This window comes from Thalassophryne amazonica, chromosome 22 (assembly GCF_902500255.1).
Source record: "Thalassophryne amazonica chromosome 22, fThaAma1.1, whole genome shotgun sequence".
Classification (NCBI taxonomy): Eukaryota; Metazoa; Chordata; class Actinopteri; order Batrachoidiformes; family Batrachoididae; genus Thalassophryne; species Thalassophryne amazonica.
This window is the reverse complement of record NC_047124.1, coordinates 19,314,608-19,342,559: the sequence shown is the minus strand read 5'-3', so window position 1 is coordinate 19,342,559 and position 27,952 is coordinate 19,314,608. Positions and strand designations below refer to the sequence as shown.

General features: G+C 39.9%; 1 protein-coding gene and 1 long non-coding RNA gene across 4 annotated transcripts in view; one reads left to right on the top strand and one right to left on the bottom strand.

Moving 5' to 3' along the window:
- LOC117503790 (chemokine-like protein TAFA-5) overlaps positions 1-27,952 on the top strand; it is a 269,799-nt gene that overhangs the window by 215,931 nt on the left and 25,916 nt on the right. For all 3 annotated transcript variants that reach the window (XR_004558664.1, XR_004558665.1, XM_034163039.1), the window contains exon 3: positions 11,193-11,320. Coding sequence is in view for 1 of the 3 variants with exons in the window: in XM_034163039.1 (XP_034018930.1) it covers positions 11,193-11,320 (128 nt within the window). In the remaining 2 variants the exon portion in view is untranslated. The remainder of the gene's footprint in view (positions 1-11,192; positions 11,321-27,952) is intronic.
- Positions 19-27,846, bottom strand: LOC117503791. Its single transcript, XR_004558666.1, has 3 exons — positions 27,836-27,846; positions 14,979-14,990; positions 19-151 (listed from the first exon to the last, which is right to left on the bottom strand). It is a non-coding gene; the product is annotated as an uncharacterized LOC117503791 (long non-coding RNA).

Here is a 27,952-nt window from a genome sequence, read left to right as displayed (position 1 = left end):
CATTAAGAGTGTACTTGGGTGATCCCCGACACCAGTCAATTACGGTGACCTTGGGTCAATTTCAAGGTCACAGTGAGATATTCAAAATGTTGTCATTGCCACCTTTGTTAGCATGATATCTGAAGAACCAGTGAATCAGTTTCATTCATATCTACAATAGAATACAGGTGTACTTGAGTGACCCTGACACTTTGTCTTCTTGGTTCATGGGAACAGGGGGATATGTAATTTCCTGATGACTCTTGTTTTATATTTTAAAGCCGATTTCCTCAAAAAAAAAAAAAAAAAAAGTTACACACCTGTATATAATGAGTTTTTGTTCACTCCAGCCACTCTCATACATATAATAATAATAATAATAATAATAATAATAATAATAATAATAATGTTAAAGCACTTCAAATGAAGAAAAATTGACAGTGTTGAACATTACTCAATTTTGGTGAAGTTTGACATGGTACCCACGGCGTCACTGATCAATCTAAACCCAGCCTAAATTTACTATATTCCTTATCCATGTTCCACAACACATTTTATAATATTGTCCTGTAATTTGTAAGACAATACAAGATATCACAAATTAATTCAGTTTTTGTAATTGTTATCTTAATATTTTGGTTGCAGCCACAGTAGCTTGCTAGCTACCTAGCCTAGCCCAGTCACAACAATGTCTCTCCAACATGCAGCTAGCTTAAAAACAAGCCTGTTCAGCTCAATAATGCACACATCTGATATTTGTACATAATGTAATCCTTAATCTAACGCTGAAATTACACTCAACAAAAATATAAACGCAACACTTTTGGTTTTGCTCCCATTTTGTATGAGATGAACTCAAAGATCTAAAACTTTTTCCACATACACAATATCACCATTTCCCTCAAATATTGTTCACAAACCAGTCTAAATCTGTGATAGTGAGCACTTCTCCTTTGCTGAGATAATCCATTCCACCTCACAGGTGTGCCATATCAAGATGCTGATTAGACACCATGATTAGTGCACAGGTGTGCCTTAGACTGCCCACAATAAAAGGCCACTCTGAAAGGTGCAGTTTTATCACACAGCACAATGGCACAGATGTTGCAAGATTTGAGGGAGCGTGCAATTGGCATGCTGACAGCAGGAATGTCAACCAGAGCTGTTGCTCGTGTATTGAATGTTCACTTCTCTACCATAAGCCGTCTCCAAAGGCGTTTCAGAGAATTTGGCAGTACATCCAACCAGCCTCACAACCGCAGACCACATGTAACCACACCAGCCCAGGACCTCCACATCCAGCATGTTCACCTCCAAGATCGTCTGAGACCAGCCACTCGGACAGCTGCTGAAACAATCGGTTTGCATAACCAAAGAATTTCTGCACAAACTGTCAGAAACCATCTCAGGGAAGCGCATCTGCATGCTCGTCGTCCTCATTGGGGTCTCAACCTGACTCCAGTTCGTCGTCGTAACCGACTTGAGTGGGCAAATGCTCACATTCGCTGGCGTTTGGCACGTTGGAGAGGTGTTCTGTTCACGGATGAATCCCGGTTCACACTGTTCAGGGCAGATGGCAGACAGCGTGTGTGGCGTCGTGTGGGTGAGCGGTTTTCTGATGTCAATGTTGTGGATCGAGTGGCCCATGGTGGCGGTGGGGTTATGGTATGGGCAGGCATCTGTAATGGACGAAGAACACAGGTGCATTTTATTGATGGCATTTTGAATGCACAGAGATACTGTGACGAGATCCTGAGGCCCATTGTTGTGCCATACATCCAAGAACATCACCTCATGTTGCAGCAGGATAATGCACGGCCCCATGTTGCAAGGATCTGTACACAATTCTTGGAAGCTGAAAATGTCCCAGTTCTTGCATAGCCGGCATACTCACCGGACATGTCACCCATTGAGCATGTTTGGGATGCTCTGGACCGGCGTATACGACAGCGTGTACCAGTTCCTGCCAATATCCAGCAACTTCGCACAGCCATTGAAGAGGAGTGGACCAACATTCCACAGGCCACAATTGACAACCTGATCAACTCTATGCGAAGGAGATGTGTTGCACTGCATGAGGCAAATGGTGGTCACACCAGATACTGACTGGTATCCCCCCCAATAAAACAAAACTGCACCTTTCAGAGTGGCCTTTTATTGTGGGCAGTCTAAGGCACACCTGTGCACTAATCATGGTGTCTAATCAGCATCTTGATATGGCACACCTGTGAGGTGGGATGGATTATCTCAGCAAAGGAGAAGTGCTCACTATCACAGATTTAGACTGGTTTGTGAACAATATTTGAGGGAAATGGTGATATCGTGTATGTGGAAAAAGTTTTAGATCTTTGAGTTCATCTCATACAAAATGGAAGCAAAACCAAAAGTGTTGCGTTTATATTTTTGTTGAGTGGGGATTAGCACCATATTGACAGCTAATTTTGTTTTTGACTTGTAATTGCCAGCTGGATAGTTAGCCTTTTCTGTACACTGTGTACACAAATCGGCTAGGTTATGATGTCGCAGTACAACTGTTACTTTCTATGTTGCTAGGTTATGTAACAATATCAAATGCTACAGTGTTGATCAGTCAGTTTCAGCACTTTAACTGTGGAATAATTTGAAATACTGTATTATAGTACGTTAGCTTTTCTTTGCCTACATCACAGACAGCATCTTGTATTGCCAATGCCATAATGTCAGAACGCAAAGCTACCACTTCATTCACAGTGAATCAGTCAAGCGGAAAAAAATATGGTTGGAAAATGTTCTAAATAATTAATAAGCGTATACTGCAGTATTATCTCTATCCAGCCTCCTCGACTCCTGACATCCTTCCGATTCCGCGAGCCACTAAGGTCATATCTGATCTATATTGTTTGTAATTATCATAGCACATCTTGTCTTAGCACCATCTCCTGGCAAGGGCTGTCCTGTATTTATTATACCTCGCTTTTATCAGATCTCGTCTTTCCTTGGGTCTACCTTCCTTCTTTCTTCATTTATTTCTTTGGGCGTTTTTTTTTTCTTATACTCTGTCTCACTTTCCTTGCTGTTTTCATTATCCCTCGTGCTCTCTCCCTCTTTCTCGACCTCGCTACCACTCTCTCCAAAGCGCACAAGCCCATCTTTCTCCTGCCATCTCAGGCTTGGCATGGCATTAGACAGAATTTATTAGGGCAAGATGCTCGCTGTTGACATGCCTGTGATCTGCCATTTGCTGGGAAGATAAGTGTCCCATGGAGGGCAAAATAATGTTCTCTCCCTCTCCAGTCCTTATCGCCTGCTGATGGAACCACAGCTGATACTTTACCTTCTACATAAAACACGTGTGTGTATGTGTCCCTACCCGCCAGAGGTTTTTTTTTTTGTGAATTTGGGACTCGTAGCACGTAGCATATTGCCGAATGGTAGATATTGTCAATATCAGCAAACCTGTTTGAGTAGATAGTGTCATAAATCTAAATGTGACAGATTCTGATTGAAGTCTTATAAAGGTTCTGAGGTGCTAATCTCATGGTTCCCCAACATAAAGCGGATGGAAGCCTAGAACTCCAACTGGTTGGAACTTCAAACTGATGCAGGTTAATTCCCAAGTCTTGGTTGGCACCCATTTACAGCACGATGAACTGGGCCAATGGTCTACACATTGGTATCCCAATTCCTATCCCAATGAACTACCTACTCTATTAGTTACTCCCATGCAAAACTAAAGCTCTCATCTTCTGTGATTCTTCAGAATCAGAGATTTTGAAGTATCCCAATATTTGGAAATATATGATTCAAGTGCCACACAGGATGGATGAACCCAAAGGTATCTTTTTGTAGCTTGGGAGCATCTAGTAAGGCAACGCTTTCCTTTATTATTATTTTTTTACATCTTTTTCGCAGGTTTGTCTGAGGTTGTTGTGTGGAGACTATGTGCCCCAAGGCTGAGCAGTTTTGTTCTTGCCCCAGGGCACTTCAGCACTCTGCAAGATTCAAGTTTTGAAATCACCAGCCCTTGGAATAGCGGGCAAACCATTCCATCATCTTCGCTGCCTCTCAAGCTGCAACTCAAGGGGTGCAAACAGCAAGAATAGAATGAGCGCTCTTAGTCAATTAATCAATGCGAATAAATTAACTGAAAGTGATTCTGACATGGGATCTAATATTTGCTATTCATCAATTAGGAACATTGTTGAGCTTGAGCTGCTCAAATTGTTTGGCAAGGAGATTGTGACTTCCTCTATTTTCATCATTCTGAGTAGAAGTACATTGGGTTTTCAGCTGTTAGTCAATCATAACAGGACATGAGGATATTCCTAAGACAAAGCATTTTCCCAATTTCTAAATAGTATTAAAAGATCACTGATGGTACCAAATTATGATGAACCAATAACTTCCATACTCTCCAAAATTGTCCATAACACTGACTATGCCTTGGACTATTAACATCAATAATGGTGTTAGATGGTAAATCTGTCAGGAGTAGACAATTCTAACAGGAAGGAAGCCAACACGCTGAAGGAGTTACAGTACAGGCTTCTATAGCTTCATGGTGGAGTGAAACAGGGTAGGATTTTATAACAAGAAAAGAGATCAATCCTAAACTCAAATCTCAAGAAAATCCCCCTTGCACTCTAATGTCCAACATCCTTGTCATACATATGGAACTGGGTTCTGGAATTGCACAGGCAAGGTCAAATTTACCAAAAGTCAATTATTTGGGCCAAGGTCATGTCTGCCTGTCTGTTTGGTAGCCTAGTCATCCCAGGTCCTTTTGTTGATTTCTACCAAACTTAGTAGGCCTATCGCAATGAAAGTTGTCCCCGAACTGGCCCTTGAAGAATTCTTTTTTTTTTTTTGCAAAGATCAAAGTCAAGGAATTTGATTTCCAACCTGATTTTAGCCAAATCTGGCACACACTTAAGTGGATTCCAGAAGTGCCCTGTCAAGGTCATCCACAGGTTAATGGTTTGCTTGAAGGTCAAGGCCAGTGAGGTCAAATGATTGCCATAGTCTTCATGCCCATGAGTACTAGTTCCTCGTGTAAAAAAGATGACTTGCAGTCACCTCTGCTGTTAACATGTATTCTTGTCTATTATATTGCCAAATTCCAGATCATACAAAAATGATATTAAATCGGTTGATGTTATTGTTGTTGATGATGAAATGGTCCTATATGTATATATCACTGCATTTTGAGGATGATAATATTCTGGTGGCTTCTCAGTACTTGACCTTCAATGCTCATTGGGATGTTTGCAGATGTTTGCAACCTGAGACCATGGTTCAATATCCAAAGTTGGTGGATTGCTCCCTTTGGGTTGTGAGTAACTTACAAGCCCAAGTGTGGAGGTCAAGAATCTTCCTAGTTCCTTGAAAGTGAAAGAAAATTTGGCCAAGAGATTGACATACTGATTGCTTGCTTTTGGTTGTTGTGTTGAACATGGTGGGAATCGAGATGAAAGTCTCAATGTACCAGTCAATCTACACACATTTGAAGGAGTTGGGATACACATATGTAGACTTGGTCCACCCATTTGAAAATAGATGCCGGCAATAGTTTGGAGAAGTATCCTGGAGAAGGCATAGACTATCATCTGCTTCATGCTATGAAATCCGGAGATAAGCAACAGCACCACCAGACCTCAAGGCTCATATAGGACTTATAAGAGAATGAGTCACATGAAATGTGCTGACGTTGCAAGGTGGCAGCATTTACCCTGAGCCACAGGGTGAAGAGTTCTGAGCTCTGAACACCATTTATAGTAGAACAACATCTTGACATAGTGATGAGTTGAGTTGAGGTGGTTCTGGTATCTGAATAGGATAACCCTAGATACCTTCCTCTTGAGGTTTTCCAGTCCAGTCCAACTAGTTGGAGAACCTGAGATAGATCCGCAATACACTGGAGGACTTAATGTCCCATTTGGGTTAGTTATGTTTGAGAGTCCCCAAAGTTTCATGGTGGTTATGACTAATGAGATGGATAACTGGGCAAGCACACATAGCCTACTCCTAGTTAAGTGGCGCAAAATGGATGGACAGCTGAATCTATAGTCTATGGATTCATGGGATTCATTTGAAATGTCAGAAAGGAGCCATAACTGATAAGGCCATTGTTATTTAAGAATCGCTGACATATGCACTTGTGCAAAACGCTTATTCACCCATTACAGTTATTTACCCGACAGCATTATACATCATCATCAGCTGAGGGTCACCCCACTGGATGGTGATTCAGCAGTGAAACAAAAAACATTTGTGAATTGTACAAGTGACCTTGCTGACAGCATTCATTAGATAAATTCACTGTAATGGATTAATTTTTTTTTTTTTTTAAGGGAAGAAAATGACTTCTTGAGAAGATTGCCAGACCTTGGGCTATTACAAGTGACACATTTTTCCCCCCTTACACCTGAATGAATAGCGTGTTTTCAATATGCCCTCCAATTTTCTCTTCTGCTCAAATGCTTTTCCCATTAAAAAAAAACCCTGCATTATATCCCTCGGCCTACACCACACTTAATGCGGTTGACATAGTGCTAGATTTTACTTCCGATTCACAGCAGTTTATTGTCCCTTAGATTTACATAAAATGGAAATTCGTCTTTCGCAGTGGCATAATTCACACGTCACGTCGCAAAATGCCCAAAAAGTCCCAATTCAAGTAAGAAATAAATATGTGATAAAACATTCAAAAGATGAAATGGGGTTATTTAAAAGGAAAATATGTGTTTGGAGATGGGTTCTTTAAGACACTTGTTGAGGAAAGTCACAGTAAATTGAATAAAAGGATTTTTTTAAATGTGGGAAGTGAAGTTTGAGGACAAAAGGTAGCATCAGTAATGTAGACACAGGGTAATTTAAATGTGGGTTACTTTATGACTCCAGAGGAAAGATTCTAAAATATTTATACCAATACACCCCTAAGTACTCACACTTGGGTAGTTGTCGATACACAGTAAGAATGGTAACACTACTAATGGAATATTTCTATGGAAATGAGTTTCCATAAAGTGAAAAAATTAAAATTTGGGTTATGCATAGGAATCACCCTATTGGCGCTCCAGCTATTACACCGTTACAAACAAGTACCAATAGTTATTACATAGTTCATGATGGTATTTATCACAGAGTCCACACAGTACTACTATATTATTGGACATGATTACATCAAGACAAGACCTAGGTACTATTACTTGGAGAAATATATTTTCAAGACTTCCATCTATCCATAAATCTTGCCTGCTCAGCCAATTTGTGGATTTCTAGGAATCATCAAAATAGTCAGTTTGAACCCAAGATTTTTTTTTTACAAAAGTGAATATTAAATGTATAAAACATGTCTGACCAATATCAGCTCCAATAGGCATCAAAAACGTTTTGAATTATGGAACGCAAGACTATATTCTCATGTTTAACTCTGTGATACCCACAGCAAAACATACATTTTATAAGACATCTTCTGTTCCACTCAAGACCACATGGTGGCAGTGATGCACACCTGTTGTTGTTTACCGAGCACCATAATGCAACACAAAAGAAATTTATCCGCATTAGTATAGATGGGAATCATTTTGAAGACATGCGAGTTCATGCAAATCGTTTTCAGTCGTTTTCAGACATTTCCTGCTTCAAAATAATCACTCCCTATAGTTTCAGACTAAGCCTACTGCTCTTTGAAATAGGATCCATTCTCAAAGATCAGTCTCAGGTCTGCTCAAAGTATATTTGGACAAACATATTTATGCTCTGCTTCGCTTCAGACTTAAAGTCTATTTTTAAAGGATGCCATTTCACTCCTTTTAGTTTCAGTGTACAGTTTTGTTAATTTATCTAATCATCTTCTAATACTTCTACAACAACTACTATTATGGCCTTCTCGTCTGCTTTTTTTTTGAAATTTTTTGTTAACATATTGTCGCCATCAGCTGAACATCTTCAATCTCACCAAACATTTGACTGTCATTTGTGACACCAAGCTATCAGAAGTAAAATACCACAATCATCACATCCCCCTTTCTTTGAAGTGAATATTACTGCAATGACATGCTAGATGGAATTAATAATTAATAATTTTGTTTTTGTTTGTTTTTTTCCAATACAGCACAAAGCTGTTCAATTGTAATGCATATATACACCGGATTGACTTTAATGTACTGGTATTGTGCCCCATGGAAGTGTATTATCTTGGAAAATACAAGTATTGAATCAGGAATCTGCAGATAACATTAAATAATTTGGATCAGGATTGGGGGGTGACAAAAAAACAACTCCACTGGGACATATCTACGCTAAACTATAAAGTTCTTTTATATCATTAACAAATTCAAGAAATTTCTGGATACTTGTTGGTGGCATCAACATTGACGCCTCTCTAGGCACTTTGTATGTTATTCCAGGCTTCCCTTCATTGTTTGTTTAATAATTTGTGTAGCTATGCATATGAATTTATGTATCTTGCTCATATTCCATGATGGTCAAAAATATCTCGACTCATAACCTCTACTGTATTTATTATATAGCTTCTTTGTTTTCCTGAAAGGCATATTCAGAGATAATGTACAAGGTAATGTAAACGTTTCAGCTTTCAAGTCTATTTAAAAAGACTATTAAACATTTTATGAGGTAGGAAATACACTAAAATGGCCTCAAGGATTCCTTTTGATGAGAAATTGCACATGTTAAATAAAACGGTTTGCTAAAAATGACAACTCCACAGGGAAGCTACTGTAACTAATGTTTTGTAAGAGGTGACAGATGGAGAAGCTTGTCGCCGAGATCCGACTGTTTCTGAATATTATATATCCAATGTGCGTTGATGTATGAGTGTAACTGCAATATTTCAAAAGTCACAGGTTTCATGGAAATTTATGAGCCTGGACATTTTTCTTCATGGTCTTACTGATGATTCATTGTGCCTCACAGAAAGAGGTAATGGCAAATGCTATGTCTGATTTTCTATTACTGGTTGACTGCAGTTGCAGCAATGGCCATAATTCATTTGATATTGAAACAGATTGTGACAGTAGCCCGAAGTCACAGGTCTTCACGGGTCCAAAATGATGGACCAAAACCCACCCAAACAACCATTCACCTGAATTTATTTTCAAAGAGCTAATATGGACGTGTCCTGAGGGTACTTGCAACCAACCCAGAATAGACCCTAGGATAATTCAATCTCAGCAAAAACGTTGATCTAAACAGACCCAAAGAAACACAAGATAAAGAGGAACCATTTTCATACTTACCGCCCAAGTCCCAATACCCTTCCTTCGTTCTACCACTTGACCCTTTCCCTTCATTCTGATGTGCAAAAAGAAGGGAAAGGGTGAAATGGTTAATGGTTGAACCTACAGTGGTTGATGTTATAAGTAAGAATACATTCCGCTTTTATCATAGAGCCTTGTCTATTACATCTCCAGTTGTAGAGAAGCTTGAATCTTTGACTGGACTGGGTTGCTTGTCAGTCAAAGATTCAAGCTTCAAGCTTCTCTACTATGGAAACCACCTGGACAACGGAGAGCCTACACAGAAACATCTCGTTCAACAAATTCAGTCTAGATTTCTTTCATATTATGTTTTAAATGGTGAGATCATCAAGAACACACTACTTGATAAATTTATTTATATTGCAGGGTCATAAGCTAATGGATTGCTTTAATAATTTTACAAAATTATCCATTGAATTTCAATGCAATGGCACCACTGATTCCTTAAGATATCTCTTATTCCACAATAATTGTGTAAAACCAGGCTCTGCTGAGTTTAATCTTGTCAATCAACTCGCTCTGTCGTTTTAATTGTGTCATAGTTTTTAACTGTGCATTTCTATCGTTGCATTCGGTAAAACATTATATTATCAAAAATGATTAACACACACTAACGTTAGCCGTCAAAAGAGCTCAATATCTACCTGAGAGACTTTTACCTTTTGACCTCGTACTATAGTCAGGTTGACCTCATCTGAGCTGTTGAGCCCGTCTCCCCTACAGAAATGTCATTTTTTGAATATTAACAGGGTTGAAGTTAAGTCTAATTAAAATTATAGTCTTGGAAACAAACTTGTTTTTTTTGTTGTTTTTTTTTGGGGGGGGGGTCAACTAGCCCGTCTCAGCGACTCCAAAATTCCAATCTCTTGGTCTTGATTAACACTCAACTCTCTAATGTCTTGCAATTGACTCGGACCCATTATAGGTGGTCTTGTCCCCATCCCTACTTATTACCATCCAGGTTTTATGGAGAATCAGAGGATATTTCTTGCATCAACTTTGACATTTTGTCTATGCAAATTGGTTCATACCCAATTGAAATTGAAAATTGAAATGCAAATACCTCAGTGCTGAGGACCCCAGTGGCTGGAGAAGGCCAAGGGTATACTCTTATTCATGGACCAGTTGCCTGACTGGGACCAAACAGAATCTAAGGCAGCTTAATAGTGTGGCGGCATGTGATCCTAGCACATGCCCCTAGACCTGACCCATTTATTGAATAAATCCATTGACAAGCAGTACAGCAAACCAACAGACACTTTCTTGCTGGAAGTAATTCAGATGATGTAGTGAGTGCTACTAAATCCTTGACGTGCTTGCGATTGTGTCAGGAATCTCGTAATACAGTGCAACAACCCAGTTTACTGAAGCCGTACCTGGAGATTTTTTATATTTTTACCTTTAGAAGTTTATGCACCGTGCTTCAGAAATGCTTTATCTTTTATTAAACATGATGCTGGATGTAAGAACACCTGCAATGCTGTTAAACATCCTCTATGATATGTGATTTTATTTGATTGAACATGGCTCACTCCTCTCTCCATCTGTCTGGTTCTCTCCACCTTCCCCTCATCCCTCACTGTCATCCTCGCTCTCATATCTCTCAACTGTGTCTTTACTTCATTGCTCTTCATCTACCTGCATACAGTATCTCATCTCGCTCTCGCTCAATCCAGCCCAAAATCTCTCCATATTATCCCACTATTTTTGTATATTTTGCCATATTTTTTCATATCTACCCCTTTCCATCATTTTTTCCCATCATGGTACCATCTCTACCCATATCTGTCATCCTCTATCTGTCATCCCTCAACTCACTCTGTTTTAATCAGTACATCTCATCAGCTACCTCGGTCATTTTTCTAAAGCAATTTATTTCTGTTTTCTTTCTTACCGCGTCTTCATGTTCGATCTGTCGCGTCTCTAATGATGCTCTTTTTGTCTTTTCTGCAGCTGGTATTGTTCGGAAAAAGCAGTGGTGTGAGATGGTGCCATGTTTGGAGGATGAAGGCTGCGACCTGTTAGTCAATAAATCCGGCTGGACTTGTACACAACCCGGAGGCCGAGTCAAAACCACCACGGTGAGTTCACGGGATTTGCATGCAGATCATAAACGGGCAAAATGTAGATAAATGGCGTCCATAACGATCGTACCAGAGACACCAGGAACAATAAAACCTTAAATAAATGTACTTCCATTTGTCTACATGATACAAAATACAAGATTCCAGAGTAGCTTTTGACACGTTTCCATTGCATGCTACTAAAGGATAAAACTCCATCCACTAGGGGGCAGATTAGAGCTGAGTCACATCTGACTAACAGCATCAATTTCTTACTTGCCTTGCTCATGGGGTTAAAACCAATCAAAGCGTACACCCTGGACATAAACATATCGAGTCAGCCTAGGTTCAATTCCTGGTCACACTACCAGTTTTTATCGTTGGGCAAGATACTTCAACTGCATTTTCACAGTCCACCCAGTCGTAAATGGATGATGTTGTCTGGATAAGTAACCTGTGTTGGACTGGGGTTAAATTCCAGGGGTTGTTTTCGACCATCATCCACTAAATTCTACAAACTCCAAGGATAAACACCCAAACCATTGCACCTCAGGTCTTATATGGTACCTATTTCTTCTACTTGGGACACAGACTTTAGAAATGTCTGCCAAGAAATGGAAGGCTAAGAATTAGAGCTGGTTTCTGCATTACTTCAAAGGAGATAAGATCTTTGTCTCCAGCATTTTATAGTGTTGCAGTTACTTAACTTCAGTGTCAAAAACAAGCTTCTTTCAAAGCTCGAGTTTCCCAGTAGCTTCTTAGAACCTGGCTGTGAGGACTGATTTGACAACAACAAAAGGTCCTTCTCGATGTTCACGACAAACGCTTTTCCTCCTCGTGTCTCATCTTTAACAACTCCGCTGGTTTGTTTACTTTCGTTACCAGCAATTATCTTAAATTAGGGATGCTCTTAATTTCAATGATGGCGGCAGATGTGGAGCCACGGTTGGTGTTAGAAAAGGTGAAGCACAGTCATTCAACCTCCTCTTCATACAAGCACATTTCTAGCACCGTACGTCCTCCCACCGCTTTCAACCCACTAGTTTCTTTACAAGAAACAAAAACGCTGTTGCTCATCTGCGCTGCCATCTTCAGCCTGTACTGCTGCAATTACAGGGGTTTCAGTTAAAGAGCGCATTACACAACACATGCATAGAACACAGCTGCCCTATCTGTAAATGTCAGCGGTGAACACTGGCCGGTGGGGCATCATTAAGGCATCTGTCAGGATTTAGTCATCAGATGAAGAAGTGCCTCACTGATCTGACTTTTCCCCTTCCCATATAGACTGATATGGAAGAGAGATGTGATTCTGTTGCCTTAATTGAGACACGTTTAAATTTGCCAACCATGTGGCAGTGAGAGTTCAGAAAAACATGCAGACAAACCATAGTTTGTTCATGTCCCTGGGTCCTCTGCCTTTGAGATAAGTGGAGTCATGAGGTTGGACTCATGAGGTTGCTGAATTGAGGTGCCTGGCAGGTGAACAGTGCTCCAAGTGTTTTTCCACACCTACCTTGTTTGGTCTGGACATTCTGACTTTTCAGTTTGGTGCAAACCAAAATAGCAGGTGTGAAAGCTCCCTCGGACCACGGTCTGGACAAAAGGACCAACATTTGGTCATCTTGGTTTGGCTCGAAATGATCCATGGTCCTGTATGTTTATAGTGTTAACACACTTTTTGGATGGTTCAGACTTTCATACTAACTACAGGAAGTTGAGGCAGGTTATCCTCACCCATTAAACAGTCAAAGAAAAAAGAAAAGGTGCCGTAACAATGTAATGGACAGTACAAAGGAAACAAATAAAAGTAGTAACAATGTGCCATAGGAGCATCAAACTCCCAACATTAGTGTAGCTGGAACAAAGTTGTTCTGTTTGCCACATTAACAACAAGCCAAAGTTAGACAGGTGCCCCCTATACCAACCAATCAATGTCAAGTATTGGGAAAATCAGTCTACGTAGATGGTGACGACAGGACAGCAAGGTACAAGTTCTTTTGGGGGAATGCAAAATTGCAATGTAAAGCCACATAGTTTGGTATACAGCTCTTGTCAGGTGTAAAAGCACAGCCAAGTCTTTACAAACATGGCATTTCCTGTCTTAGTGTGTGGTTGCAAGACTTGGATGCTAAGCTTTGGTCGAGGTCTTTTTGGAGGATCCTTGGGTACTGCTGGAATGACTATGTCAAACAAGTGGATGCTTAGGGATACTCTGATTCAGAGTATCACTTACACGGTGAAAGTGTTTCAGCCATGATATGGTGACATGATATGGTATATTTCTCTGGGCATCATCTAGTATGCAGGAGCCTCAGTATCTGGACTGCTGTCATCAGCATCCCAAGGTGGTTTCATGGTGTGGTGGATGAAGAAGCGACAGGTGGTACCACCACATTCTCCTAGACCTAAAAAGGTAGTACCCCATCTTGAAGTTCCGTGAGACTTTTCTTGCCTGTCCTCATCCAACCTCTTTTCCATGAGGTTCAAACAGAACCCATTAGGTGTCAAAATGCAAATTTCTTGGGTTGTGTGGTGTATAACTGCTCAGAAATAAATGGATGTAGGTACAGGCTTTAAACTGTTATGTACCAAAACTGTCACTTGCTGTAATGAAAGGTTTGTATATAAACAAAAAACAATGCAAATGTAGTAGAGTACAGTCAGCTCCATAAGTACTTGGACAGAGATATGGTACATGTTAGCAGCAGGATATAAGCTAATATATGTCTTTTAATCCTGTTTGTGTTGCTATGTTTTGCTTTTGTCGCATGTGGGTCAGACAGATGTTAGGTTATTTTATGTGGTGAGTGATCTCAAAGAACTGGACAGGAAATGGACTTCAAAGTTTAGATGTACTGAAAGGTGCCTACACTGATAACAGAGAGTCATCTAGCAGCGCTGGGATCTTTGAACAAACCACATCCAACGTTTTGGACAAAGAGTCATGATTCTTCTGCACTAACTTTTATTCCTGAGTTTAGGCTGGCCCTCATGTGGGTGGTCCTTACCCTCTTGTGAGGGTAATGTGTGGGTATGTGATTGGCTGGAAAGTAAAGTGAAGTAGGCGGGTATAAGCGGGTGTCACGTTGCGTTCAAGGTGGTATGTAAAAATTTTATGGTGTATGTTGTATGTCAGCATGCCAAGCAAAATAGAGTGTTCCATCATGCCGTCCCAATATATGCAATTACTTTGGTTTTATCAATTAGACAGCTATAAAAAGCAGCTAGGTTAAGATCAGGTTGTAGTACCAAATACAAGGACATTTTTGATGTGCGTTGGCCACTTTTAAAAGCAGTTAGGTTAAGATCAGATAGTTATAAGGACATTTTGGATGTGCGTCGGCCATTTTGTAATATGCATCATGGAACACTCTGACACAGGCAATCTTAAAACAACTTTGAACAAAGTGTGCTGACAATATTTAAGATATTTTTTTTTCAAGAATTCAAAGCTTTACCAAAATAGCATTTCATGTCGCATTAGCTTCTTTTAGCGTTAGCTTCTTGTGGTGCTGTTTGTATTTCTGGTCTTACACTTTCACAGTAAAGTCCCAACAGTGTCTTCATACTAAAACACACTTTATTTGAGGAAATGTATTCGTTTCAGCAGTGGCTTTACTCAGCATTTGCACATCTTTTCATGTGACATATACAAAAACACGTTCACAAACACTTGACTGTTTTGCTTTGCTGTCGCACAAACTGGATGCCAAACCCAGTTGATATGTTTCTATTGTGCCGTTAGCCGTGTGATTTTGTTGAGGTGTAAGTCGTCGTGTCTGTCAGCACCCTGACAACAGCCAAAATATACTGCTGATTAATGAGGCGACAGCCATGACATGTTCAACCTGGAATGTGATTTGCTATCTGGACGCGCAGATCAGCTTCGCACACACTCAGATAAAAAATATATCTGGATCAATTTATTTTATTTGACATACGACAGTATGAGTGATAGTCTGCTGGGATAAAAACCTGGCGCGTGGGGGTACTTGCATATGCAAATATTACAATTACTGTGCATTTGCATTAGGGTATAATATGACTAATTTACCCATTATATGCACAAGTAGCATACAAATTATTAAAAAGGTCAAGTTCACGTTTTCACAAGCTTAATCTCAGTGCTATATGAGAGGAAACTTTATGCAAATTCCTGAAAAGCAGCTATATTGTACAGCAATTAATTAACTCAAACTTCATTTTCCATACTTTGTAAAAGCATAGTGCAGTTATAATTCCTGCATTTTCATATCTGCAAAATATAGGATAAGATATTAATTGTCATATGCATAAGAGAGCCTGTTTCTAATACAATGTCGTTTGTAGGTTGTTGTAAGTGTCAATGCCATATAATAAGTGGTGCAAACAAGCAAAACAATAAAAGAAATGGAATATGCAATAACAGCCATAGGTTGTAATTTAATAATGTGCAATTTAGCAGCTTGCATTTGTAAGATAGTAGCCTTATTATGCAGTTGAACAGTTTAACAGCCTTGGTTCTAGAGTTTCTCAGGGGAAAATTTCTCTCTAGTGGTAATTATACTTTAAATATCCCTTTAAAATTCAATGGCTACCTTTCTTGTTCATTTTTCAGTTAGATTAAAAAAACTATTTTACCTGGTTCAGCTAACAGTAAATAAGTGTCACTTTCAGCTTTGCTCAGTTTGCAGCATATTTATGTTGTACATGTGGCATTTAAATTGCCTGATTTTGTTTTAATTCTGCTGGTTGCTGTACTACATGTTCAATGTGTTACTAGTAAAAAAAAAGTTGCAGGGCATCCAGACACATCAAGTAAAGGAACTGACCGCCACTAAATTATAAAACTGAAGCAGTGGAAATATAACAGTATATTACAAATTTGATTTAATTTCAATTCAGTTTATTTATATAGCACCAAATCACAACATAAGTCGCCCCCAAGGCATTTCACAAGGGTAAACTCGTACGCCTAGATGGCAATATTTCCAAATAGAGCTCAACTACAAACATGTCAATGACTGCAAAGTCACTTGTTGACCTGATTTCGTTGTCATTTTGAGCACATGGTGGATTTTTGTCCCATTGCTGGGTGCCCTGTTCATTCATTTATTCCTTTAATAAGGATTTCTTGTGTACAAAATAATCAAAGTTGGGGAAAGAACTCAGGGACTTGATTGCTGGCAAAGTTTAATTTTTTTTTTTTTTTTTTTTTTTTTCATGCATTTCAACAGTCAGTAATTCAGTCATTGACAAGTTATGTAAAATGGTTATACTATTTGCACTGGCAAAATTGGTGTTATCAACAGAATCCTCAGTGCTACTTGGATTTTTTTTTTTTTTTTTGATTGAGCTAATCCCTAGCATTTAGCAAAACTATTAATTATTAAGGTTTTGGGATTAACAATTGACACGGAGCTTTCTTTCAAAGTTCATCTCAAACACTTGATCTCCAAATTAAGGGTGAACCTAGGCTTTCTTTATAGAAATAAGCCTTTTTCCTCAGAAGCTCCTGATAACTACCACCTTCCTGCCCTTGTTGGACTACAGTGATAGTGTGTAAATGTGTGCTTCAACTAGTTGTCTACGGTCCTTGACCTCGCTGTATCACTGTGCCTTGACATTCATCACTGGTTGTCGCCACCTCACCCATCACTGTGAGTTGTATGCCAAAGTTGGCATGCCCTCTTTGACTGTTAGGCGATATACACATTGAATGACACTGGTTTACAAAACTCTTATCGGACTGGTTCCGACCTATTTTTCCAGTTTATCTTCGGAGATCTGAAAGCTCTGTTATGCTTTCATGTACCTCGTGCCCGCACTGAAATGGGAAATTAAACTTTTAGTTTTTCTGCTCCCTCTGATTGAAATGTTCTCCAATCCGAATTGAAACTGTCTAGGTTGACTTCATTGAAAACCTTCCACTCCATCTTAAGAGATCCGGAATGGAATTCTTTTGCACAATGCCCATGTTTCTAAATTCTAATTAGTTTTAGAGTATCAATCATTACCATTTACTGTGACCAAGATGATTGTATTTTTTGATTTTTATTTGTCATTAATGTTCACATGATGATGTTAATCTATTATGACGTGTGTTGCTGACTTTCTTGGCTAGGTCACCCCTTGTAAAAAAGGTTTCGATCTCAATGGGTTCTATGTGGTTAAATAAAGGATATTATTAATATTATAAAACATCTGAACAGTCTTTCCTCCAAACAACCAGGAGGTGGGGGATCTTCTACCACCCTTGAACTCAGTTGTACATGTAAGCACATTGGAGTGCTTGGCACATGTAGATGAACATGGCTGGATGTTGTTTGTCATCTTACTTTGCCATTGTAAATATGAATGATCTTGATCATTCATGATATGAATGAATGCGTGAATGATACAGTTAATGCATCTGATATTTGTAGAATTCTTATTTAGTTCTTTCTACAAATCAGCCAACTATGGTTTTTGCAAATTTAAGCTTTTCTAAACATGCAGAATTTGTTGGAATCACAACCATGGCAGTTGAGCTTTTGCTATTGAATACAGCAATGTTTTGTTTTTCAGCCCATTGACAGAATTACATATTGTTCTTTATGTTAAACAAAAAGCAAAATTGAAATTATGATAAAACACATATAAGCCTTTGGGAAACGTATTATTGCAATCTATGCTTCAACTTCCACATGACAGCTGGCAGAAGATAAGAAGAGCGCTAAATAAGCAAGTACTTTGTGCCAAGACACCTCGCTGTGCTCTACTTTTGACCTAAATATGCATAAAACGTCAAAGTGAATACAGGGGAAGGAATTTGGATTGCCCTGTAGAGTTCTTGGAGACGGTTTTATGGAGTGATAAGAAAAATTGCAGCAGTATGGCTTCATAGATCAGTGGAATGTCTAGCGTAAGGAGGAAGACTTATGGACTCAGGCCAAATAAAATCTAGAAAAAGCATCTACTATAAAACCAAACCATGTTGAGTCCTGACTGGCAGTCACCCAGACTGTCCAACAGCCTAATCATATCTAGTACCCATATAGCAGGCAGGTTATACATGGGAAATCCAGGGATCTTGTCTAGTTGGTGGTAGTAATACAAACAAGCAATATGTCTCATCCACTGTAGGTCTCTTTACGTAACTGCTTACGTGATATAAAGTCATTCTAGCAGTATCTAAGGTTTCTGCACAGGGGCCTAATACCATTGACGTCCAGTTGTTATCTTAAATCCAGGTCTCAAGACCTGGAGGTCCACCCACAGAATTACTTTGTGTCCTGAATGGCAGCCCCCCAGGCAGACAACCGGTCCATCCCTGCATCTCAAAAATAACCATCTATCTGCTGCAGGCAGGTAAAGCGTGGCTGTCCCCTTGGGCATCTCCAGCCACTAGTGTCCTCAACTCTGAGGTACCTAAAGGCTGGATCATGCATAGAGAAACATGCCACATGGCCAAAATGTTAAACCTGATGCTCTCTCACAATGCAAATGATACTCCTCAGTCTCCAAAAGAAGCCCCTGTTTGATACAAAGTTGTTCCAGTGATGCCCAAAGATCTCCCGCAGAGATCTAGTACCAAAGACATCCGGTCTTCACCTGAGGTCACTAGCTAGCATCCAAGTCTCACAAAAATACAGGAAGACAGGAAGCACCAGGACCCTAAAGACTTATGACAAATTAACAAAACATTGCCATATAAAACATGGAATTGGGCTTCATCTTCTGATCATCTTGAACTTGTTGCTGGCATCAAAGTTTGTTTGAAATATCTGGCCAGGTTAGAGAAAAATGTGATGTTTACATTGCCTAAATTGAAATTTGGAGGTTGGCCAAGTCAACTACAGCTTGGCTCAGAAGTTAGAGTTAAGTTGTCACAACGTCTGAAGTTGGGAGAACTTACAAGAAAAAATTATTACATGAAGAAGGTCAAACGGTGTTCCATAAATATTAGACAAAAAAGTAGTACTACTGTCATTCCTGAGATGACTCATTCTTATCCCTGGACAAAGTATCTTTTTATTGTAAACTCAAATTTATATTCTCAATATCACTGTAATATGTATTTATGAAGTGAATTTGTCTGCTAAAGCCTGACTTCATATCTTTTACTCATGTCACCAGAATGCTTTACATGTTAAGCGGTGCTTGAATAGTTCTGATTGCAGCTGTGACTGAACATTTCAAGCCTGTTTCAGACATCTGGGATGTTTGCTGACAATATGTGGGATGTGACAGGTATTTCTTGCTTGCTTCATTGGATTCTTTAAGCCTGGTGACAGCTAGTTGCATTACTGGACAGCTATGTGCGGTCATCTGTGCACCTTCCTGTGCATGCATAGGCAGGATTCACTGTCAAGTATTCTAGCAAATAACTAGAAGCAGGTTGGAACATTGTTTAAAACCCTGGATTGAGGAAAATATGGGTTGCTTTCTTGTGAATGGGCATACGTTATAGCTGATTGGACAGCTGCAGAATGTGTTTATGTGATAACCCCGCCCCCAAAGCTGAAACAGTAAATGTTTAGTCCGGGAGCTGGTGCCATGCTTTGCTGCGTCCAGGACGCGATGGACCCGTCTTGAGTCGTGGATGACAACTACCCAGGTTACCACATCCCAACATCTCTAAAATAGTCCATGGGTCAAGCAGGTTTCGGTACCACTGAAGGTGACCAAACGACACTTAGAATCCAGCCTCAGTGTATCATGGCCTACACAAAAATGTATGACAACCGTCCCAGGGTGGTAGCTGTAGCCAGGTAGGGGTCAATGAAGAATTACACAGAGGTCAAAATTTTAAAATGCTCCAATCATGTTGAAAACTATATCATATTATTTGTCTGATCATAACAAATCCAAAAAAGTATAGTTTGGACTATCTGTGACTGAATGCTCTGGAGTTATGGGGTAAAAACAGCAAAAATGGTGACAAAGGTCAGTTTCAGTTTGTACAGGGGTCAAAAGTTAAAGTTGCTCCAATTTCAGTAAACAATGATGTACATTATTGTTTGGGTTGATAGGGTTCAAATAAGGACTAGTTTGCACCATCTGTCATGCTTAGTTATCACGTTACAGGTAACATATGTCACCTGTCATTGAATTCAATGACGTCGACTTTGTTTGACCTTTACTTTGGAGACCAAACATTCAACACAGTCAAAACTATTTCATTTATTAATCCTTTTATTTCAACCAATAATTTGCATCACTGTTTACTGAAATTGGAGCAACTTTAACTTTTGACCCCTGTACAAACTGAAACTGACCTTTTTTTTTTTACCCCATAACTCCAGAACATTCCATCACAGATAGTCCAAACAATACCTTTTTGGAATCATTATGATCAGACAAATAATGTGATATAGTTTTCAACATGATTGGAGTATTTTTTATATTTTGACCTCTGTGTAATTCTTCATTGACCCCTAGCTGGCTACAGCTACCACCCTGAGATGGTTATTATACATTTTTGTGTAGGCCATGGTACACTGAGGTTGGATTCCAAGTGTCATTTGGTCACCTTCAGTGGTACCAATTAGGTCAAAATTGATGACTGGCTCCTGGACTATAATAACCATTCATCTGCCACAGCCAGATGAAGTGTGGGCATCCCCCTAGACCTCTCCAGCTACTGTGGTCCACAGCACTCAGGCACCTACATGCTTGATGATGCACAGACCAAAATGTCAAAGCTGATGCTCCCTCACAACGCAAGTGATACTCCTAATCTTTTGGAACAGTGTCATTCCAGCAGTACCCAAGAATCCTCAGAAGAGACCAAGTCCCAAAGACATACAGTCTTCACCTTAAATACGTGGCTAGTGTCCAGGTCTCTGAAGCACAGTAAAACAGGCAGGACCAGGACCCAAAAAATTTGGACCTTCATTCTCTGCAAAGATATCAGCATTGCCAAACCCTTTGTCTAGTGACTCATGACTCCATAAGCTCTTCCCCAAGTGTTATTTTAAATCAATTGGCTCCAACAAGTATTCTGAAGATGTGAACTGCATGTGAGACTGTAGGTGGTGTTCCAGCCCTGCAGATAACTCCTTTAGGGGGTTGGTGGTGGAATTGACTATTCAGCTCCCCAAAAATGAGAGCAGTAAAGTTCTTGTCTGAAGAGACTGGTGACACATGTAGTAGTAAGGGGGTCTTCCACTCCACTGTGGTGCCCAAGTCCAAATTTGAGGAAGGCAGCCACCTAGAGTGTTCATTCTCTAAGTAAGGTTGACCAAGGTCTCAGGGTATCTTTTTGTTGTGTCACTGTATGTGTAGCGGCTGGACTCTCTCTCTTCTGCATTGTGTTGTGTGGTTGACTCCTCCCACTCGCTCCCCTTGGGATGTAAACTCACGATCTCTGGCATAGGAGGCGAATGTTCTAACCAGAAGGTCAAAAACCCTGTGGCCATGGAGTCCTATTAGCTGTTGGGGAGTGAGATTTACCGACTACCACATGCACAGCGACTCCTTTGGCCTCCGTTACTTATCCTCAGAGTATGGTTCCTCACAGCTTGAGAATTTTCCCAATGCAACCACATGCACAATCAGTCCTAACTGATTTGGCAACTGTGGTCAAAACAGCTCAACGATCATTTACTTTGCAAAATATCAAGGACGATGATTTGCTAGAGCGTGGTTTCGGGATCCAAAGCAGCATCATGAAAAATGTGTAGTAAGAAGAAGATGTACTCGATGAAGGCTGGTGTTTAAACAATTTTCGTCTTATCTGCGTTCAGGTCAGATTAAGCCAGGACACGTTTGGGAGCCTACGCTAGTGTACGGCGTTGCCACATCCACTATACCATAGCATTACCTTGGGTTCTGGATGGAAAACACCCACGTAGAAAACCAGTCCATCTGCATCGGACATATTTAAAAAAACAGCCCAAAGACTACTTCTGTTGCATGGTGATGGCTGGGTATTTCATAGGCCATCAAACTAAGAAGGCTACAAAATGTGATATCAACAACAGACAACGGTTGATCATCAATAGTTATGTACAGTTGAAGAGGTTTACTGCTGCTTCACCAGTGTTTCTTGTCTCCAACTCCAACAACAGCAGGCTCATTGAACACCACAACCTTTTAAATACCTTGCAAATAAACAATGTAGTATCGGACCCAATCCCCGATTCTGATATCAATATCAGTGAAGCCAGAATCAAAACACAATCATAACTGAATCAAGGGAGAATCAAAGGGAAGCAAATATAATTAGCTTTGTTTCCTTTGGGTTACCTATGAAGAATGCCCTCTCCCCTTAGGCTCGTCAAGGTTAAGCCCAAATTACAGTCAGCACTACAGCACCTGAGGATAACATGGGTGTACACGGTTCAGCGAGCATATCCAACCAGTGTGTCAGGTGTTTTTTGTGTAAACATCGATGCAGACAAACAGACGTGTCCCTCGGGGCATTTGACTAAGCCAATTCAATCTGACTCAACCCCATAAAGGACTATTTTGGACAAATGTCGGGAAGCGGTTTGCGTGTAGTGGCCCAATGTTTGGGAGTTGATGTTCTTCTGTCAAACAGAGGAAGACTGTTGTTTGGGATGACACCGCTGACCTCTTTCGTTGTAGTTGGCGAGGCAGCTTGGTATAAGTTGCAAAGCAGATCAGACGAGCGCTTTGTGTCCTTCCTCAACCTACAGCCTGCCTGTCAACCGTCTCCGCGGCCACCGCTTAATGTGCTTCTGTTTTTGAATAACTCCCCGAGCTCACTTGTTTTCTCTCCATTTGACTCTTCTGACATTTTTCTTTTTCCCGTTTCACTTTGGCGCTGTTTTACCTTAATGCCCCCCCCCCCTCACCGTCAGACTCTTCGCCACCCCCCCTCCCACTCCAGATCCAGTCCTATTTATCTTCGTCTGACCCTGCTTTCAAGAGTACATGTTGCTCCTGTCAATAAAAATAGAGTATGGATTTTTCTAAAGCCAGCTCCAGAGGATGCATATAAAGATTGATATGTACACCGCTTATCGTTGACAGTGATGTTTTAAATGAGGTTACTTTTATTAGCAGTGTACCGTCTGAAAAGGACACATCAAAAAATAGGTGCACCCCTGAATGTTACGACTACAGCAGATAATTTAATTCAGTGTCAAGAATCTTGTGGATACAATGACAAATTTCTCCTTGATGGGGAATTTATTTCACAAAACATATTGACATTTAAGAATGTAAATTACTGAAAAATTCTCTCGGTGGTCACTATATTTTCTTCATTCTATCTGAACAATCCTGATTCCAATGCCACAAATAACAAAAACATTTATTCCCTGTAGTTATTCCCACATAAAGCATAAAGATGAATGTAATTTTAGGTGCACTACAAATGCATAATTAAAAATATATATAAACATAGTTTGCAGTTTGCTGAATCAATTTTTTGTCAATGTTTTGCCCACATATTATTTTCTCATTTTTTAATGTGTGTAACAGCACCCTTAGCTAGCTAGTCGGCTACCCTAAGCTAGGAACTAAAATGCCTCCACATGCTAATTTAGTTAGTTAGCATGGAACTCGAATAAAAGTGAGGTTGTAAACTCTACTGCAAGCAAACAATATATCCAGCTAATGTAGGTTCATCGGATAGTTTAAGGTTGCCACATTGTTAGTGATTTTATTCATTTTTGAAAAGTTGGAATAACCAGCTGCAACATTTCTAAAGCCCATGAAGATATATTTGTCATTATGTGATCACAGCATGAATTAGCTTAATAGTTAGCAACCTTAAACGTTTGAAAACATAAGGACATAAATGTTAATATCAAATGCATGACTTGATGTCATGAACATTTTGGCCGATCACATACTAAAAACATTGCTGAAATGACAAGAATATGGAATGGTTTTACATTTGTGGTTGTCTATGCAAGGACCTGTTTTAAAATTATTTGAAGACAATACAATTGTTTCATGTGTCCTTGCCAATATTTCTTATCAGAATATGTCCCAGCAGAGATGCCCGACAGTCAGGTACATTAGTAGTAGGACAATGACAATTTTTGTCATGTTGTCTCTGTATACCACCATAATGAATCATGTTGTTTCAAGTATTAGATCAGAAGATGACCTCCTTCTTCAAGTCATTTTTAAAAGGACATTCTTAATACCAAATCTTGTTTTTTTAAATAAAGAAAATGCCTTTATTTGGAAAATAATGCTAATAACAGCATATTTTATGGGCAGCCCCTCACTTCCATTTTTAAACGGATGCCGCCACATTCACCAAGCAACCTCTCTTGGAAGCGGCTGCTTTTAGGACCAGGGTGAACCTTTCCTTTCCGACTGTTTGCATTTTAACACTGTCTTTGTTGAGCTCACCATCTTTTCATTTACAGTGTTACACCATGTTTCTTGTCTGTTTGAGAGTTGTTTAATGATTCTACTGCACTGAGCTGAAAGTTTGCATCACAACTTCCTCACCTTTCTGATGAACTTATTTGACTTTTGAGGTGCTCTCTTATCGGGAGGATCACCATGTTTCTCTAACAAGCAAGACTGTCAGCTCTTGAGAGATGTGGGTTGCTTCAGTCCTGTGGAAAAGTACTTTCAAGGGTATTAGGCATCTTCTACTGCTGTAGATATATCAGCCACCTGACAACTCAGTTGTGGTGGTGTAAAGAGGGAAAATATCATAAATTGTTTCACTGTCCAGTTACTAACATACCTCACTGGATGGTCATGGGGATTTTTTTAAACATTTCATTCAGTTTTTCCCAAATAATGACTAATTTACTGTTGAACAGGTTCACTGTTTACTGTTTTAACCCTCTGGGGCTGATGCCATCAAATATGACAGCTAAGACCAAGCTTTACTAAATTATGAAAATCTTTTTAATGATATGAGATAGAAACTTACTTTTTTTTTGTTGAAAAGTTAACTCCGCGGACTTTCGAGCCAGCCATCAGCCATCTTTGTACTCCTCATAGAAGCTGTGTGATGATGTGCGCAATGTGAGTGTCCAATTGGAATTGGTTCACCATCACATGGTTTTCCAAAATCCAATCGTAGGGCAGATTTACCTCACGTGAAAAGCCAAAGATCGTTTTCAGGAGTGATATGTTACTAGTTGGCCTGTTTGAATAGCCACCTGGGTGCTCCAATGAGTACATACTATTAGTACATACTCACTGCACCCTGCGCCATTACCCACAGCGAAAGTGAGCAGACGGAGAGCCTCTGATGACAATCTCACATGCTCAAACAAAGAGTGTGTAACTATCAGGATTGCTCCACTAGTTTGCAAGTGAATGTTGCTTTCTCTGCGTAAGGCACTGTTTACCATATCAAAATAACAAAACGTATAGACCATTTTGTATATATTGTTCATAATGTGTATAATGTGTGTGGAAAATTATTTTTCGCTTTATTTTTTCCTTGCCTATTTTTGATTGTAAACCATTATTACACTTATAAAACACACTATATATATATATATATATATATATATATATATATATATATATACTCAACAAAAATATAAACGCAACACTTTTGGTTTTGCTCCCATTTTGTATGAGATGAACTCAAAGATCTAAAACTTTTTCCACATACACAATATCACCATTTCCCTCAAATATTGTTCACAAACCAGTCTAAATCTGTGATAGTGAGCACTTCTCCTTTGCTGAGATAATCCATCCCACCTCCAGGTGTGCCATATCAAGATGCTGATTAGACACCATGATTAGTGCACAGGTGTGCCTTAGACTGCCCACAATAAAAGGCCACTCTGAAAGGTGCAGTTTTATCACACAGCACAATGCCACAGATGTCGCAAGATTTGAGGGAGCATGCAATTGGTATGCTGACAGCAGGAATGTCAACCAGAGCTGTTGCTCGTGTATTGAATGTTCATTTCTCTACCATAAGCCGTCTCCAAAGGCGTTTCAGAGAATTTGGCAGTACATTCAACCAGCCTCACAACAGCAGACCACGTGTAACCACACCAGCCCAGGACCTCCACATCCAGCATGTTCACCTCCAAGATCGTCTGAGACCAGCCACTCGGACAGCTGCTGAAACAATCGGTTTGCATAACCAAAGAATTTCTGCACAAACTGTCAGAAACTGTCTCAGGGAAGCTCATCTGCATGCTCGTCGTCCTCATCGGGGTCTCGACCTGACTCCAGTTCGTCGTTGTAACCGACTTGAGTGGGCAAATGCTCACATTCGCTGGCATTTGGCACGTTGGAGAGTTGTTCTCTTCACGGATGAATCCCCGGTTCACACTGTTCAGGCAGATGGCAGACAGCATGTGTGGCGTCGTGTGGGTGAGCGGTTTTCTGATATCAATGTTGTGGATTGAGTGGCCCATGGTGGTGGTGGGGTTATGGTATGGGCAGGCGTCTGTTATGGACGAAGAACACAGGTGCATTTTATTGATGGCATTTTGAATGCACAGAGATACCGTGACGAGATCCTGAGGCCCATTGTTGTGCCATACATCCAAGAACATCACCTCATGTTGCAGCAGGATAATGCACGGCCCCATGTTGCAAGGATCTGTACACAATTCTTGGAAGCTGAAAATGTCCCAGTTCTTGCATGGCCGGCATACTCACCGGACATGTCACCCATTGAGCATGTTTGGGATGCTCTGGACCGGCGTATATGACAGCGTGTACCAGTTCCTGCCAATATCCAGCAACTTTGCACAGCCATTGAAGAGGAGTGGACCAACATTCCACAGACCACAATTGACAACCTGATCAACTCTATGCGAAGGAGATGTGTTGCACTGCATGAGGCAAATGGTGGTCACACCAGATACTGACTGGTATCCCCCCAATAAAACAAAACTGCACCTTTCAGAGTGGCCTTTTATTGTGGGCAGTCTAAGGCACACCTGTGCACTAATCATGGTGTCTAATCAGCATCTTGATATGGCACACCTGTGAGGTGGGATGGATTATCTCAGCAAAGGAGAAGTGCTCACTATCACAGATTTAGACTGGTTTGTGAACAATATTTGAGGGAAATGGTGATATTGTGTATGTGGAAAAAGTTTTAGATCTTTGAGTTCATCCATACAAAATGGGAGCAAAACCAAAAGTGTTGCATTTATATTTTTGTTGAGTGTATATATATATATATTCTGAAAGCGCAGATTGTCCTGAAAAAAAGAGACATAAAACTTGATTGTGGGATGCAGGAAGAGCTGTTAACAGCAATAATAAAACATTTATGTCGGGCGAGTGAACTGTCCAAAAAATGCCCTCGGACCCCAGAGGGTTAATCTACTGACTAGTGTAAATTAAGATCCCATTTCAGTTTTTTAAATCATTTGTTATGTCATCCAGATGGCCATAGAAATGTAATAGTTTCTATTCAAAGTCAGGGGTAACCTTTTAAAACAGCTACAGTATGAGAAATCAGTTCAGTTCATTTGATATAGAATAATTTTACTAAAAAAAATCCCCATGGGCAGAATTCAAAAAACATTTATTCAAAATCCAGACTTAAAACAGACCATGCATCAAGTGGCTTTGGCAAAAATTGCCAGATAAACACTTCCAGACTGCAGCAAGTGGTTGCATTTCCAATCTCACAGTACTTTTCTCCCTACGTGATGCTAAGTGACTGGAATATATATATATTTTATCACACAGTTACCACAATCAAATGCTGCTTTACTGCATTTCCAAAGCACTTTCTGTTGGAAAAGT